Source organism: Cervus elaphus, chromosome 33, assembly GCF_910594005.1.
Source record: "Cervus elaphus chromosome 33, mCerEla1.1, whole genome shotgun sequence".
In the NCBI taxonomy this organism is placed as follows: domain Eukaryota; kingdom Metazoa; phylum Chordata; class Mammalia; order Artiodactyla; family Cervidae; genus Cervus; species Cervus elaphus.
The window spans coordinates 33,497,595-33,516,055 of record NC_057847.1 but is presented as its reverse complement, the minus strand read 5'-3'; the positions used below and the strand labels follow the sequence as shown (position 1 = coordinate 33,516,055).

At 38.0% G+C, this 18,461-nt stretch overlaps 1 protein-coding gene across 1 annotated transcript in view; it reads right to left on the bottom strand.

The window, feature by feature from the left end:
* GALNT3 (polypeptide N-acetylgalactosaminyltransferase 3) overlaps positions 1-18,461 on the bottom strand; it is a 52,416-nt gene that overhangs the window by 18,726 nt on the left and 15,229 nt on the right. Inside the window, exon 2 of the mRNA XM_043894480.1 lies at positions 3,667-4,290. Coding sequence (XP_043750415.1) covers positions 3,667-4,181 — 515 coding nt within the window. The 5' untranslated portion in view covers positions 4,182-4,290. The remainder of the gene's footprint in view (positions 1-3,666; positions 4,291-18,461) is intronic.

The following is an 18,461-nucleotide window of genomic DNA, read 5'->3' as shown; positions in this document are numbered from 1 at the left end:
CACTGATATTGATCACATGTTATGGATTAAAACATGCTATTGTAAGCTTTCTCAACAATATAATTTTAAATATAAATAACATTTCAAATAAGAAAAATAACCTAGAAGTGAGACAAACTGTAAAATGGCAAATAAGTGTAACTGCTCAAATATAAAAACCAAGTTCTTTTTTTTTCTTTGTAGAAATGATGCCATTCTCTTAATATCTGCAATTTTTAACAATGCAACTGTATTAAATTAATATTCATCTTTGTAGAGATTATCTTAAATTAGATATTTGCTAAGTATGTAATATTTTCTAAGTTTAATCAATTTTCTTAACCTGTACCTGAACCAAAGGGAAAAAAAAATTCGCTTTCTACAAAGCCTATCTTCTTATAATGATCATCAGAAGCAAAAACTTGTTAAGTACCTACCATGTGTCACATGACTTGCTGTGTTAAACATTTTGCTCCAGTAAGGAGAAAGACCCTAGGTGGTTTATGACTGATTAGTGATACTACTCATTTGCTAAAAAACATTAGTTATAAATAGATCTTGAATTCATTTTTATAGCAATGTCACCCTCAAGGAAAATAATCTTCATATGAACCCACTGGGATGTGGGTGGGTCTGTACAAAAATCTCCAGCCTTTGAGACTAGAGATGACCACAGTCCCTCCCCAGCTGAGGTGAGGTGGGGATCAAATGAAATAACATATAGGAGAGGCCTCAAAACACAGTAACATCAGACAGAGTGAACCTGGGACATAAAATATGAGTGGTTTATGGTAAAGATAAAATAACTGGATCTTTGATAACCATAAATGGTTGTACACTTTTAGAAAACAGGCTATGAAATCCTCCCACACAGTCAAAAACCACTATAGTGTGTGAACGATCAAACAGTGCTGGTCAAATCCAAAGACAGGGAAGTAAATCACGGTCACTCGTGGAGATAAGAGCCCAGCACAATTCCGTTGCTCCGCCAGGGCCGACGGGGAAACCAGAGCCCCCACGATGGTACTAGAGGCCTGAGAAAGCGGCCACCCTAAAAGAGATATACTACAAACTCTCACTAATTACTACTTTTATAGCTATACATCAGTATGACTGTGTTTCAGATCCTTTTCTGAGAGATCTTTAGGTTGAAATATGTGTAGTGATGAAGGAATTAGATTAGGGGTAAAATATCGAGAGGGTGTCAATACCACTGAGTAGGAAAAGAGGAGGAAGGTTCTGCATGAAAGCGATTTTGCTCTCTAAGACTGCCGTGATTTTAAAGTGTGACATACGTGTATAGCCAGAAGAAAATAATCGCATTCATTCGCACTGGTAGATGAAAACAAACAACTTGTTCTAAAGTGAATTTTGGATAAACTACTCATCTACTCATTAAAATTAAAGTCCAAACACAAACAACCAATTTATCTATCCTCGAGTTAAAATTACACAGAAACAAATAATGAAATGTAAGTTTGTATTTTTAATACATAAAGTTTTATAAAGCAACAAAGTATAAGTAAAAATTATGAAAAACTTCACACTATATTTTTTTAAGAAAAGAGAAAACCTTATTTGTTTTCTTATAAGCATTTGGGGTAGGAAGCTTTGAGATTGAAAAAAAAAAAAACTCCCTATATTTATTTGCCATGTGACTAACCAGCATTGGTGATGAACAGGGAGGCCTGGCGTGCTGTGGTTCATGGGGTCGCAAAGAGTCGGACACGACTGAGCTACTGAACTGAACTGATATAGTATTAGTTAAGAAATATAAAAAGTTTTTGAAGATTTAAAGTAGGAAAACTTCACAAAAATTCACACTAGTGAAATGTTATCTTTTTATTCTCATATGACTTTCAGTTTAAACTAGGGTTTATTTGCCTAACTGATAAGTACTAATATCAAGTAAAAGTGTCATTAATGCAAGTGATAATAAAATTTCACAATATGATTTCATAAACCTCATTTATTTTGAAACAATTAGCATGCTCAATTTATGCTTTAAAAGTTGTTTCACATGTCATTTAAAGTAGTGAAATTAAAATAACTTGCCAAAGTAATTACAGATTCCCAGTCAAACCATTTGAAAAAGTTGGCATATAGAAATGTGCTTAAGTTATAAGTCACAAGACCATCTGGCTTTGGGAGAAAACTAGATCCATATTTCTAATGAGCATGTAAAAGATTAGCAATTCTTCAGAAAATGTTTTTCTTGCTGATATAAGTTAAAAGTATGGAAATATTAAATCTTCAACTCTTCACAGTTCTAAGTAGGCATTCCCGTCCAAAAAAAGTTTGTGTGCTTAGCTATTTTGCACTTACTTATTGATTAACATTATCGAATATTACTATAGATTCTCAATGCTATATTGGGGAAAAGGCTTATCTCAGGCTCACTTTGTCATGTCAAAGAACAGGAAGCATGCTTCTTGATTTGTGATGGGAATTACTTTTCAATCAACACTTCTTCCAAAATCAGTAAAGTGCCATAGTGCATTTTAACCTATCAGCATAAAAAAGGAACTATATGGTGCCGTGTTAGGACAGCTAGAATATTTTCCACTCATTTGTTTTTTCACACATTCATTTAAAATGATGAGCAATTTAACCTTGAATCATATACATTAGCATAGAGCAACAGAAATCTAATTTACACAGCTTCAGTATTGAGGGACTCATAGTTGGACCAGGTATTCATAACAGATCCAGAGAAATATGAAGAAAGCAATAGACCTAAGTCTACCAAAGTACATTTCTTCAGTCACACTTATAAGTTTAATTCTCTTATAACTAGAAAGCAAAATATGCAAGTACTGTTTACAGTTTGTCTATCTTGCACTTTTAACAAATCTACAGATTGCCTGAAAGTGCTAAAATTCGTTTTCACTATTTCAGTTCAAATAGAGTATTTGAATACTACCTCAAAGATAACAAAACAGTTAACTAAGAACAGAGTCAGCACAGAAGAATCTGGGCTGGGGGAATGTTAAGCAAAATACTGTATATTTGAGATAAACATGTAAACAAAGTAACAATAAAAAGCAATTCTGGCCTTTCAGAAGCTAAAGGGAGAAAACTCAATAAATACAAGAACTTGTTCAACAATACTCCAGAGAAAGAATTGCAGTTGAATTAGTAATTATGACAATATTGACTCTTAAAGGTTACAAAACACAGGGCATTCTAAAATATAATTATAGCACTAAAAGTAGCCACAGAGTCTGTGATTTAGCTCATAAAGTATCATTATCTTATAGCTCCAAAATCTTGGCACATTTTTAATATTTCTATTCTATAGCAACACAGAGAAGAACAGAAATAACTCTTCCACCTCCCACATTTCCCATAAAATCCACCCCATGTTTCCTGCTTAATAGATGAGAAAACTAAAGCTTTTAAGAATAAAGGATTTCCTTGTGTTTCTATAGAGGTCAGATCTAGACTTCTATTTCCTAATTTCTAAGATGGTAATTTTTCATGTATGTAATGCCTCACCAATCATAGATACAGAAATACACCCTCAATAATAATAATAAGCAAAAAAATCACTGAAACAGATTAAACAATTGGTATTTGCTGATTCTTTGCTTCAAAGCGGCTAAAGAACAAGTATCACCTTAACTAACACCCCTTCCAGGCAAACCCTCGAGATAAACACTAAACAATTAATATGCTTCAACATACTCAGGAGGTCGAGTGTCTGGTCCAAGATCTCGGTGTAAAGAAATCCTGTCACTTGCGAAAGCGTTAAAACAGTGTTTTGCTTCTCCACGTTCTTTTTCCTTCTGCTCTTCAGCACTTAAATTGGTTGTTTTGAATGCTTTACCAGAAGCACCAGGTGCATTAGAATCCTGAGGTGGGCGGTCAAGAACAGGTTTCAGTTCTGCTGCTGTATAATATCCTTGCAAACAGGGTCTCTCACCAGCATCAATGTTTTGCCTGACAGGTGCTCCTATTTGCATTTTTGGCATTGCATCTTTAATATTGTTTACAGCTTCTATCATTAAATCAAACATCTTGTTTTTGTTTTTCATGTTTCTTTCCATCCTTGATTCCTCTTTGGAAAACTGAACACTTACTTCTCTTTGCATTAAAATCAAAAATATTATAAAGAAAAAAACTACTGCACCAAGCTTCCAGAATTTTTTATGGTAATGTCTTTTAAGATGTAATTTTACTAATCGTTTTAGGTGAGCCATTCTGACATTAAAAGCGTGTCACTTGACAAATAATAGTTACAGTTTCCTCTGTTATGTATATTTTTTATCATAGATTTGCTGGCAAGAAGGTTCCCTTAAATTGTAATACCTGTAAACAGAAATGATAGATGGTATTAGTAGCTACTCATTCTTATAGGCATGGTTCACTTCATTCACTCAGACAACAACTGAACATAAGCTGTAAACAACATACTCTTATGGTTAATAACAGTCAAAGATACCTTGACCTCAAAAAATTACACTTTTGGGAGAAAATTGCTATCATTAACTATCATTTATTGGGGTTATAAAATATTAGAGATTTCTCTCCAGTAAAAAATACATTATTTGTTAACTCTGCCTACTATCTACCATATAATATGCATAGGTTTTATAAATATATTTTGAATTTAAAAAGAATTTTAGTTCAATAACTGAGAGGCCAAAGGACTTCATTAAACTGATTGTAAAGAAAGGGGTAATCCAAAAGAAAACAAAAGTACACTGACAGGTACTGTCAGATACACACCTAAAATAGTGGTTTTTAAGAAGTTCACCAACAATCTGTGAACTTCAACTAAATCAATTAAAATGATAAAGCAGCCTCACCACCAAGTAAACTGGCATCCTCCCAAATTTGCGCACCTGATAGTACTTGTGAATTTGACATAACCAGTAAAGACTGGAAAATTAAGATAATGTTATAAAATGGCTATTTTTCATAGATCACACAAACACTAAATCTAATAGCCAAAAAAAAAAAGAAAAGGCAGTAAGCTTCATTTGAAGTGTCTCTAAAGAGGCGATAGAGATCATTGAGTTATAAAACCAGTCTTTGGTGTGATAAAATCCTGCTCGTAGATGATGCCGAAGAACAAAGCAGTATGTTTATCAAATCCTAATACAGGCCACCAGAAGCAGAAGAAACAAAATGTAAAAGAGGACATTGACTACAGCCTGAATCACAGTGAAGATGGACTTTCTTCACAATGCCTAAAAAAATGTAATGTGAAGGGTTCAGTACATGATTATACACCAGGCACCATTATAGTCAGTCAAGTAATTAGCAGGGGCAAAGGGGCAAGGAAAATGCCTGTGCTCCCTAACCCCAAACATATTTTAAGGAAAATGTCATTTATAGAAGTAAAAGCTAGCACTTTATTTAATTAAATTCTTTTCCAAAGTTATCACTAGATTTAAAATAAGAAATAAGAAAACCAAGTTCTAAGATGGATTTTCCGGTCTTTAACAAGAAATTTTAAGCTGGATAAACAAAATAGGCAGAACCTGCAAACTTAGTTTGATATACTGTTTCTAATTGGACTGCTCTATATGTTTTCAGTATAGAATGGACACTTTGGTTCCAAAAGATACCTCAGTTATGATGTTTATTGCCCATAAAACTGAGATTTCAATATTTCTCAGCTTGGTTGCTTCAACAGTATCATGTAAAAATTAAAATGATCTCTTAAGCTTTTAACATCACTTTAAGATATAAGGAGTTTCAGAACCACCCAACTGTAGTTATGTCATTTTTACTCTATCAAATGTTGTGCTAGGCTATGGCTATGAAAGGAAAGATACCTTAAAGGTAAGCGTCAAGGAGCAGAGGCCAATAAGAATGATGGCACTTCAACAGGCAGTGAAGCAGTGTGATATGATGGAGACTATGAAAGCACATGGAAGATAAGGAGAAATGTTAGGGAGAATTTCCCAGAGATATCACCCAGTCATAAGCAATGTTTAGGCTGGTGGACAAAAGAGAGAGGAGAGAGAGGGAATGGCAGGTGCAAAGGCCTAAGAGCAAGAAAAGATGTGCTCAGTCGTTGAGTACAGCAGAAGTGAAGCCACAAGGAGGAAAGGGCAGAAAGTAAGGCCAGGTCAGTTAAAGAGCAGCTCACACAGTACATCTGGACTCTACAAATTTTGTCCTGAATGAATGGAATGGAAAGTACTGAATGACTTTAAGGAAGGACCATAATCATATTTATATTTTTGAAAAATCACAAGTTCCTCAGCACCAGCAAAGGTAATGTGTACCAAATCATTGAGGGGAACGGGAAGAATGAAGAGGGTTAACTTAAGAGACTCAAGGACTTGAGATCAAATAGGACTTTGTGAATAAAAGGGAAAAAGAGGAGGTGGATGGGTAAAGTGATTCCTATAACAAAAGCAGGAAATATAGGAAGAAAGATAGATTGGAGATGGGATGTTCCATTTTGGCCATGACAAATTTGAGATGCTGGTAGGATTTCCAAGGTGAGTTCTCATGAGTAAAAAGATATATGGTGGTGGTGGTTTAGTTGCTAAGTCATGTCCTACTTTGGGACCCCGTGGACTGTAGCCTGACAGGCTCCCCTGACCATGGGATTCTCCAGTCAAGAATACTGGAGTGGGTTGCCATTTCCTTCTCCAGGGAAAAAGATACACAGGACTGAAAATTAGGGAAAGCTCTGTGCTAGAGATGAAAGTTTGACAGTCTTGGGGTACAAAAGAGTTCACCTACAATGAAGTAAAGAAGGGAGAAAAAGCTACATTTAAGGGTTGGGGGAAACAGTGGAAACAGTGGCTGACTATTTTTCTGGGCTCCAAAATCACTGCAGACGGTGACTGCAGCCATGAAATTAAAAGACGCTTACAACTTGGAAGGAAAGTTATGACTGATCTAGATAGCATGTTAAAAAGCAGAGACATTACTTTGTCAACAAAGGTCCATCTAGTCAAAGCTATGGTTTTTCCAGTGGTCATGTATGGATGTTAGGTTGGACTATAAAGAAAGCTGAGTGTCGAAGAATTGATGCTTTTGAACTGTGGTGTTGGAGAAGACTCTTGAGAGTCCCTTGGACTGCAAGGAGATCCAACCAGTCTATCCTAAAGGAGATCAGTCCTGGATGTTCATTGCAAGGACTGATGTTGAAGCTGAAACTCCAATACCTTGGCCACCTGATGTGAAGAGCTGACTCACTGGAAAAGACCCTGATGCTGGGAAAGATTGAGGGCAGGAGGAGAAGAGGACGACAGAGGATGAGACGGTTGGTTGGCATCACCGACTCTATGGACATGAGTTTGAGTAAACTCCGGGAGTTGGTGATGGACAGGGAGGCCTGGCGTCCTGCGGTTCATGGGGTTGCAAAGAGTTGGACACAATTGAGTGACTGAACGGAACTGAAGGGTTGGGGGAGGAAAAGGAGAAACTGGAAGGAAAGAGCAAAGGAATAAGAAAAAAGGAGAAACAAGGGAGAACAGACTGACAGATAATATGTCCACTTGATCAAGGGGATACAATCTGCATACTACCCTTCAGAGATGTTAATTGTTTGACAGTGGTTGATCTTTAAAAGTACAGAACAGACTTTTGGACTCTGTGGGAGAAGCCGAGGGTGGGATGTTTCGAGAGAACAGAATCGAAACATGTATATTATCTATAGTGAAACAGATCACCAGCCCAGGTTGGATGCATGAGACAAGTGCTTGGGCCTGGTGCACTGGGAAGACTCAGAGGGATTGGGTAGAGAGGGAGGTGGGAGGGGGGATCGTGATGGGGAATACATGTAAAACCATGGCTGATTCATGTCAATGTATGACAAAACCCACTACAATATTGTAAAGTAATTAGCCTCCAACTAATAAAAATAAATGGAAAAAAAAAAAAAGAAAGAAAAAAAAAAAGTAAACGTCATGAGACCTGGTCTAACGGACTTCAGTGCAAAACCAGAAATGAACTTTTTGCAGAGAATCCAACAGGCGAGTGATAGTCATGCCCCTAACATCTTTGGGCTTAGGATCTAGGACACATTCAAACTAACAGGGCAACAATGATCTAAGAAGTTCCAGGGAGATAAGGATAGAAAAAATACTGAGTTTTCACAGGACAATGGTCTCCAACCTACAAAATACAACCTGATCACCCTTCTCTCTTCTAATGGACTCATGAGTTCCATCCTTCTAATTCCCCATCCTACTCATAAACATGTTTTCTGGCATAGTGTTCATGCTTGACAATAGATGTAAATTAACCTATGTTCATCCTCCTTTCTGTCTGAGACAATCACCAAAAATCCCTTTCTCTAGTGCTACATAGTGATCCTAGATTTCTTCCACAGCCAGAGTAGGCTTGATTAGGAATTTGAGAAGGAATGAGCTGGTCTCATTCCTTAGCATGTTTTAACACAACGCAGAAGAAGAAAGAGTCCTGGGAAAGTAAAGAGTAGAGGGAGATGACATAACTAGATCTTTCTATAATAGTGACGGTTTTTCTAAAACATTTTATGCCAGAAGTTTATATTTGTGGATAGGGTGAGGAATTAGAAAAAAGGATAGAATTAATGAGGCCATTGGAAGTGAGTTCTTTTTCAAGGATAGACTATAAACTAGAGGAATTCATCAATAGTGCAAAATCTTCTCTCCAGTCCATATGTTCATCTACCTAAGGGAGTGACTCAGTTACGATTTAGTATAGGATATCTCTAATAGGAGAGTCGAGAAAAGCACAGAAAGGACATGAATTTACTCCTTTACTCGTGGTTGTTTTTTTGACACTTACCCAATATTGGTGACATAATGGGTACCCAATAAGTGTTTGTTGACTAGAAAAGGGATGAAAGTAGACCAAGATTTCATTTATTATCATAAATAATAGAAATAGCTTTTGTTAAATGTTAAGTCCCACATACTTTGACAGTTACTACACAAGTGCACCTACTTTCATTTCACTGACAAACATTGAGTCAAATAGACTAATGGCTTGGCCAAGGTCATTCAAGCAGCATTTCCCCAACTGATGTAAAAGCCTGAGATTTTCATTGAATTGTCTGAAATAAGGCCGCTGGGGTCAAGAATTGATGTTATAAATGTAAGGAAATAAGGGGAAAACCTAGAGGGGTAAAACTACAAATAGTCTCTTATCAACCCAAGTGAAGTTTTCTGGACAAATGAAGTTTTAAAGAAAAAACTATTTTCAGAGCATATTTTTGGAAATAAAGATTGAGGAGGATGAGACTGTAGATTCTGACAACAGAGGGTTAAGAAACTGAGACTGCTTAGCGGTAGAGTCTACTAAAGTAGAAAGATGATGGTTTGCTTTTCTCAGATTATTTCTAAGGGAATAGATTTTTTTTATCGATTGCTGATCAGCTGAAGGTTCCAACATAGTTCCCTCAGGACTGTGTATACTGTGCTCTTCTTTACTGCTAATGTACAGTATCACGCTTCCATTAATGATAAATTACACTCAACATGAAGCATCTCCATCACCGATCTTCAACTCTGGACACATGTGAGCAGAAAGCTCTTTAAAACTGCAGTGCCTTAGGCCCCATCTCTACAGAGTCTAATTTTATTTTACTTATTTTTATTATTTATTTATTCATTTATTTTCGACAGTGTGGCTTTTATTGAGAGGAACTCCAGCTGTTTGGATCACTGTGTATTATTAAAAAGATACTTCTAAGAACTTTTTTATAGCTTTATTGAAATGTACATGATGTACAATATGTTGTACATATTTAAAGTATATAATTTTTTAGTGTTCTAGTGGTGGAGCCTAGGCCCTGTTTTGTTATTTTAAACTCTCCAGATAATTCTAAAAGGCAGTGAAGGTTAAGAATCACTCATTTAGGTAACAAGACTTTGGGCAAAACTAGCACCTGATAAGGAAGGGACTGCACCTAACCAAAGACAACCATATTACTAATTTCTAATACTCCAAAGACAGGTTTTCAAAATAGACTCTTGATATAAATTAAGCAAGTTATTTTGACACAGAGAGATAGGAAAAAAATCCAAAGCAAGAATGACCCAAAGTTTCCTGAAAAAGCTAAGGGATTAATTGCTGATATAAAAGAGGCATAGAGGTTATATTCCAAATTATGATGCTGTAAAATCATTTCTAAAATAGTATTTTATTCCCATAATAAAGATGGAAAAACTGAGACTGTGAACAATAAAAAACATAATCCTAATTAATTAATGAGTAAGATGAAACTGGGGGGGGGGTCTTAATTCCTATTCCTGGGAATAATACTATGTTGTTAGACCATACTACTTGCCAACCCTGAAGACCAGTGTAAAAACAGCCAATGAACCAAAACAAATCTCTCCTAGAACCAACTTCCAATTGGATTATTAAGTTTGAGAATTAAAAAAAAAAACCAGAAACTCAGCACAACAGCAAGCTCAGGCTATTTGCACATTAGAAATGATTAGCAGACAAAGGCTTTGTTCTTGTTCTCTTTCGAAAATCTTTAAACATACCTTCCAAATGGTCACTTGCTAATTATAAAAGATCACATTGATAGAAGAGAAGGGAATACCATAAAATAGTTTTTCAAAACTAGAAAAAAGTAATTAAAATTCAGATTTTCTAAATTCTAAATCCTTATAAATGTCTAAAGTTAGAAAAAAATTAAAATTCAGAGAACTTCTGGTCTTAAAAAATTAATCTAATTCTTAGTATATATGTAAACATTACAAAAAGGTATTAATAATAAATAAAGGTACCTATAAATGATACTTTGAAAGGTTAAAATAATATTCACAATTCTAACCGTCTGTGAGACTGGGTTAAAATCAATGAATTGTTCTCAAGAGTAAAAATATGCTTCCATCTGAACAGAAAACAAAATCTCATAAGTTAAAATAATCTAACTACAAAGCCATGCTTCCAAGTATTTAGACCATGGCTTCTTAAACTATAATGTGACAATAAATCATCTGGGGATATTGTTTAAATGCAGATTCAGATGGGAAAATATCAAAATAAGATCCATCATTACAGTCATTATAGTCATTATTGTCCCTCCAGGTGAAAAAGCACAAATTGCAAGAATATTAGTTGTTAGTTTAATTTTAAAATTTCAACTAAAACAATCTTCTAAAGCAGTGGAATGCAGAACTTCATAACTGCACATAAGAGTAACATTTAATAACATAAGCAGACAGTGTTTCTTTCTATATCTTGTTTCTGTATTTGTCACAATAAACCTTTACAATTTTAGGGATTCAAGGTCTGGTTACAGTTGAACTTAGTTGGCACAGAGCCTAATTGGTATATGAAACTTGCTTACAACTTGAGTTAAAGCATGCTATAAAGAGTTAAGAATAACTACACAAAGCAAGAAATTACAAAACTACACCTTCAAATCATAGCCTAGATTGTAGATTAGCAAAAGTAGACTATTGTGAATTAATACTCACTGGAGCTTTTCCACGCATTATATCTGGGTTTCCTCATTGAATTTAAACACAAAACTTGCCCTGATAATAAACCCTTAAGCCCTGATAGTTTAGTTGGCAAATGCGGGAGACCTGGGTTCAGTTCCTGGGTTGGTGAGATCCCCTGGAGAAGGGAACAGCTACCCACTCCAGTATTCTGGCCTGGAGAATTCCATGGACTCTATAGTCCATGGGGTCGCAAAGAGTCGGACAGGACTGAGCGACTTTCACTTAAGTCTTGGGCAGAAATTTTAGGTGCCTGTCATCTGCTGTTGAAAATGTTAGTGAACAGAGGAGAGGTAGGAAGTCATTTCTGTTTGTCTTTATTGGTGGAATCAAATTTCATGGTGATTTGCTACTTATGGTTTCTTAGTACTGATGATGTTTAAGTCCACATTCACATCCTTGTCAACAATTCTGAGCAGGAAGTAACTTCCGGATGTATGACAAGTGACAGACACTAATACAAAGCAAACTACACTGAGACAGCCACACAGCAGACACACCCCAGAGAGCCCGGCTCAAGACCACGTGAGATTGTGCTGGGTGACTGGAAAATGCCACCAGGAGACAACAAAGTGCATGAAAGTGTCATAAAGTAGGATGACTTTTGTCATAAAGCAGGATGACTTCTGAACTAAGGTATCTTCAGGTTGAGACAAAAGCCTAGTGATAGGTTTGACTTCCAGTGACTGAGAAGCACAGGCTTTAATAAGGAAAACAGCATGGTCAGACATCCAACTTCTATAAACATCTCCATTAACGTATCTTAGGTGAAAGGTTGTAGATCTTGATTTGTGGACCAGCCAACCTATCTTTATAGTTTGGAACAAAAAAGTAATTATGGAGTTACACTTACCCATGGGGGTAACTGGGTAAGTAGGAAGGGAGGCTCAAACACTACCTCCTGCCACATCTGCACCTATGAATGAATTTCACATAACATACGAAAGATATACTAAGTTGATTATTTATGGCATTCTAGAGAGTAGAAGAATTTTTCCCCCCTATTGGAGTAATTCCAGGAGTTCCACAGATTATCCACTTAACTGATTTTCCCCCAGGCAGAAGCAGTGCATTTTGAAAGATTTGTTTAGCTTGAAACAAAGTTGATGGCTTCCCTCATAGCTCATTCAGTAAAGAATCCACCTGCAATGCAGGTGACCCAGGTTCGATCCCTGGGGCAGGAAGATCCCCTGGAGAAGGAAATGGCAACTCACTCCATTATTCTTGCCTGGGAAATCCCATGGACAGAGGAGCCTGGTGGGCTACCGTCCATGTGGTTGCAAGAGTGGGACACGGCTTAGTTAGTAAACCACCACAGTTGATGGCTTTGGGGTTAGCAAGGAGACAGAAAGTACATACTGATTTGAACAAGGAAAGTTTAATCTATTATTAAGAGAGAACTGGAGTGACAGGGAATTGGCTAGTAGGAGTTAACAAGAATTGTAAAGAACACAGATATGATAGATAAAAGGGGCAACCACTACCCCTAAGCTGAGCTGAAGGCCCAAGAACTATCCCATACAAGGACTGAGATCCAGAGATCTTAGTGGAGATGGGAGAGCACTGGCTCCCTAATAGTGAAAGAGTCATGGGGTGCCTTAGTGGAGACACTCCCTCTGGGGTCCTGAAAGAAGCCATTCTTAGCAAGGTATCAAACCCCGGAATTTCTAGGTGCTCAGGAAAACTTCTGGCTGCCGATGGAGCTGAAAAGCTGTCCTCGGCAGGAGTCTAGTGTACTTTCATGCACACCTTGGGCCAGTGTAGCTCCAAGCTAGTGCCTGAGATGAAAGGTGAACAGCCAGCTCTCTTGTAGATTCCCAGTGGTACATGGTAGGGCTATCGAAAAGTATAGCACAATAGCAAAATAACTGTATTCCACCAAACAAGATGCACCCTTCTCATAAGTGAAGGGAAAACCTCAAAATGAGGAGACACAGAGTGCCAACAGCCATTGTATCCACTGTTATGACTATGTGAATTACTTCTCCAATTCTGTCACAGTCCCACCTAACATTCTGTCACCTAAAGACTAAATTATAACCTTAACTGCTAACAACTTCTAGTGTAATACTAAAAAAAAAAAATGGGAGGAAAGAAGAAAACTGGTAGCAGATACAAATACACACATACATACAAAAGGCAACAGAAAAACGTGCAAAGCTACTACAATCCTCATTTATTTCATTGGCCATGAGACCATAACTGATATCCACGGCTTCCTTCTTCCACTATTCATTCCGAGTGAACTCTGTCTGCAGGCATTCTGTGCTGTTCATGCTCACAGATAAAGCAAATCCATATCCTGAATATTTGTCTATTTTAATGAGGATAAATCTCTGCTCCCTCAATGATGGAAAGTCAGATACAATCAACCTGTCACCCAGTGGCTGGCTGGTGCCCCTAGGCACTCAATGTTGATTTCTCATTGACTAAGAACTCAGCAGTAGTACTAGCCAGTCAACCTTAGAAAGAAGTCCATGTTGTGCCCACATGGCCTCTGTTTCTGCCACCGTGGCTACTCTTCATGGGCCCTCTGCATATGCACTAGGGGAGACAGGAGAAAGGCTAACTGACATCCACAGAGTGTATAATTCTGTCCACCTGACTATTAAGAGAAATAGATGCTCTATGGTGGGCATTCAGATGGGACATGAATTTCTTCAGGATCTCCCCTTTTTGAAAAGTCCCTCCTCACACCACTCCCTCAAAATTCCTTGTCACCAGTCTTCCAATCTTGTTTCTACTAAGTCCCTGACCATACAGTCAAACCATGAGCAACTGCCCATGGCCCATTATACATCTTTACTGCTGGCATCTCTCATTTCAGATGCACTATACAAATCACATCTACTATTCAAAATTCTGCCTACTGGGAGAATTTTCCTTCTCCACTGCCCTTTACAATGAGGAGGGTTGTAGTGCTATAGCTATCCACTCTTGAATTTGTTGTTTAGTCGCTCAGTCATGTCTGACTCTTTGTGACCCCACGGACTGCAGCATGCCAGACTTCTCTGTCCTTCACTATCTCCCAGTTTGCTCAAACTCACGTCCATTGAATCTAAGATGTCATCCAACCATCTCATCCTCTCCCACCTCCTTCTCTTCTTGCTCTCAATCTTTCCCAGCATCAAGGTCTTTTCTAATGAGTCAGCTCATCACATGAGATGGCCAAAGTATTTGAGCTTCCACTTCAGAATCAGTCCTTCCAATGAATATTCAGGACTGATTTCCTTTAGGATGGACTGGTTGGATCTCTTTGAAGTCCAAGTTCAAAAGTTTCAATTTTTCAGCACTCAACCTTCTTTATGGTCCAACTCTCACATCCATACATGACTACTGTACCTTTGACTAGATGCACCTTTGTTGGCAAGTAACGTCTCTGCTTTTTAATATGCTGTCTAGGTTTGTCATAGCTTTTCTTCCAAGGAGCAAGCGTCTTTTAATTTTATGGCTGTAGTCACCATCTGCAGTGATTTTGGAGCCTAAGATAATAAAGTCTCTCACTGTATCCATTGTTTCCCCATTTATTTGCCATGAAGTGATGGGACTGGATGCCATGATCTTAGTTTTTGAATGTTGAGTTTTAAGCCAGCTTTTTTATTCCCTCTTTCAGCTTCATCAAGGGGCTCCTTAGTCCTTTTTGGCTTTCTGTCATAGGGGTGGTATCATCTGCATATCTGAGATTATTGATATTTCTCCCAGAAAACTTGATTCCAACTTTAGCTTTATCCAGCCCAGCATTTCACATGATGTACTCTGCATATAAGTTAAATAAGCAGGATGACAATATACAGCCTTGACATACTCCTTTCCCAATTTTAAACCAGTCCACTTTTCCATGTCCAGTTCTAACTGTTGCTTCTTGACCTGCATACAGGTTTCTTAGGATGCAGGTAAAATGGTCTGGTATTCCCAACTCTTTAAGAATTTTCCACAGTTTGTTGTGATCCACACAGTCAAAGGCTTTAGCGTAGCCAATAAAGCAGAAGTAGATGTTTTTCTGGAATTCTCTTGCTGGGTATCAGCTCTTGAATGGTACGTGCATATTCTGCAGACTCCTCTGTAACCCAGGCTTGAGGAATACAATAGGAGCTGCTATCAAAGGAGTCCGAGTCATTTGCTCACACAGTTTACTTGTACTTTCCAAATCTGTGCAAGCTCTGTCCCTTACATACTACTGAGGCTGAGGGCTAGGCCTCCCCACCAAATATGCCTCAGTGGCATATTATTTTGGATTAAAGTTACTTATGAAACATCCAGGCTTCCCTGGTAGCTCAGACGGTAAAGAACCTGCCTGCAATGCAGGAGACCCAGGTTTGATCCCTTCGACCCTCCTGTATCCCAGAAAGCAGGAAATAACTCTCATGTGAATGGGTGCATGCTCTCCATCTGTAGGTAGAGGACACTCTGTTGCCAGAGACATGGAATCTGGGGCCAAGAAACCTGTATTAAACATACACACACACTTTGTTACTTCTTTAATTTACTACTACAGCCCAAATTGTTTAGATTCTTTACTAATCAAGCACTCAAAGCCTAAGCTTCTTTGTCCTGTCAATTCCTCACAAATTTTATTGCTTCTTTGTGTAAAAAGTATAAAAGATGCCTACTCTGGCCACTTCTTAGGTCCCATCTTCTATGAGAACTCTGTGTGCATGAATTAAAAGTTGTTTCTTTTATTACTGTTAGTCTCTCATATCAATTTTATTATTAGTCTAGTCACAGGGACTCGGGAGGAGCAGAGGAGGACATTTCCCTCTCCCTGACAATACCATTTCCACTTGATGACAGATTGTTGCTGAAAATGGCCAACTTCATGGCAAGGTAACTCAGACAACACTCAGTTAATGATGAGAAGTCTGGTCCATATGATAAACTGACACCCTACGTTCATGTATTCAGGATTTACCTGGTAGCACACCAAAAAGTGTTTCAAAGGCTGTGTGTCAAAGGGTGAAGAGTTAGCTGAAGAAGTCAGGGGTTTATTTCAGTATCTCAGAAATCTGTGCTGTGATTCTGCTCTCGGTGCTTGTCAGAGGCTCTGTACAGCCTCTACATTTCCTGTAGACACTCAGAAAATCATTGACTCTGCTAGGTCACACAGCCAGATTGGGAGCACAGTATGCATGTGTCCTGAACTTGCTGCACAGACTTTTCTTGCTCTGATTGTCTTTCAAAACTAGCAGCATTATAGGTTACTCTGGAGACAGGCTGAAGTGGCATATTCAAATGTAGTACATGTTGCCTCAAAATCCAGAAAGGCCTTTTGGGCACAGTGACCACTGAAAATCCAGAAATGTTACTTAAGTGCTATTGAATTTTTGTGGGGTTGAATTATCAATATTATCCTCTGGTTCTCATATACTTTACTAAGTACCCAGCACTTCCTGCTCATTGGATACAATCAACAAAATAGCATCAAGAGTAGACCAGTGTGATGTTTTGTGGAATGTTGGGATGGTTAAGATTTCTAGCACAGAAGGACTAATCTGACCCTGAGGCAAAACTGTGATAATATATGGTTGGCCCTGCTAAACAAAAGCAAACTGCTTTTGGTAGTCCTGGTGAAGTCATCATATCAGTAGGTACACACCAAAAGCCAGGGGCTGTGCTGATTTGATCAAGTAAAGATACTACATCTGGGTCAGCAACTACAGTTCCTCCTTGGACAACATGGGTTTGAAATGAATGAGTCCACTTATACATATATGTTTTCAATAGTAAATACTATAGCATCATGCAGTCTGAGGTTTTTTGAATCTGCGGATGCAGAACTGCCAATACAGAGAAACTACACAGTTGGAGGGCTGACTATAAATTATATTCAGATTTTTAACTAACTGTTTGGAGGGTTGCTGTCCCTACCTGCATATTGTCCAAAGGTCAGCTGTGCATGTGGAATCAGCCAATGATTAGATTTATGGTAGTCCAGTCATTCTCTAAGGTCTATCCAACTTTTGCACAGGCCAAATAAGTAAGGTAAATGGAGATGTGACAAATATCACTAGTCTTATTTCAAATCTTGATGGTGGCATTAATCTCAACAATTTCCTCTGGGATATGGCATTGCTTCTGATCTACTGTCTTACAAAGGAGAAGTTTTAAGGTCTTCCACTTAGGTCCCCTACCATAGTGGTCCTGGATCTGTGATTTAGAAAGCTAATATAGTTATCTCGTATATCTATTCCAATTATACTTTGAGAAACTGGGGAAATAAGATCCACAGAGTGGATCTTCTGACCATCTGAGCACACTGTGAATCAGGCTTGAGCTAAGACTCCACCTATTCCATGGCCATTCTAAGTCCCCATTTTGACTGATGGACCACAAGGATATTTTCGGTCCTCAGGAATGAAGGGTGAAAGGTATGATTATTTCCTTTTCCTCAAAATGCAGTTTAACAAATGGCTACAGGTTCCTTTGGGAAAGGCTTAGAGGAAGGTTTATGGTATATGCTTGAGGCAGTGACACAGTGTTCTTCCTAGAGGGGAAAAGGCCACCACTTCAATCAAATCACTCTCAACTTGGGAACTGACTTAGGTTTGGAAACTGGATGAAAGGTCATGACTGTCAACTGCGGCCACTAAAGCTTTTTGCTACCAGATCTAGAGCTTCTCCTGTGAAATACACAAAATGCCAGAAGTCTGTTGATGACTTTACCCACAAAACCATTTGAGGTTTTGGCCCCATTTGAGGGGCCAATGCCTTCTGATTATACCTATGTCCCTACTTTCCTTTATTGCACAGGTAAGCTGATTCATCCTTGGTGGTGAAACGCTGCCACTTGGTTCCTGCTGCTATAGGATTCCACCATCTCCACTGCAATCAGGAAGCCAATCTCGATGGGTTACTAAAGATAGCAACTATAGATTTTTTCAACAATGCAGTGGCTCCTTCATGTTTTTTTCTCAATATCTTAGTGAAGGAAGTGTGCATGGGGTCTTGTCATGGAATACCATTGGAAGATGGGTGTGCAAGTTGCATACAATGAATCCAATCAAACATTCCGTTTTGGGGTCCAAAACTCACAAGTTGCAGATATATGCCTGTCCACTCACTCTC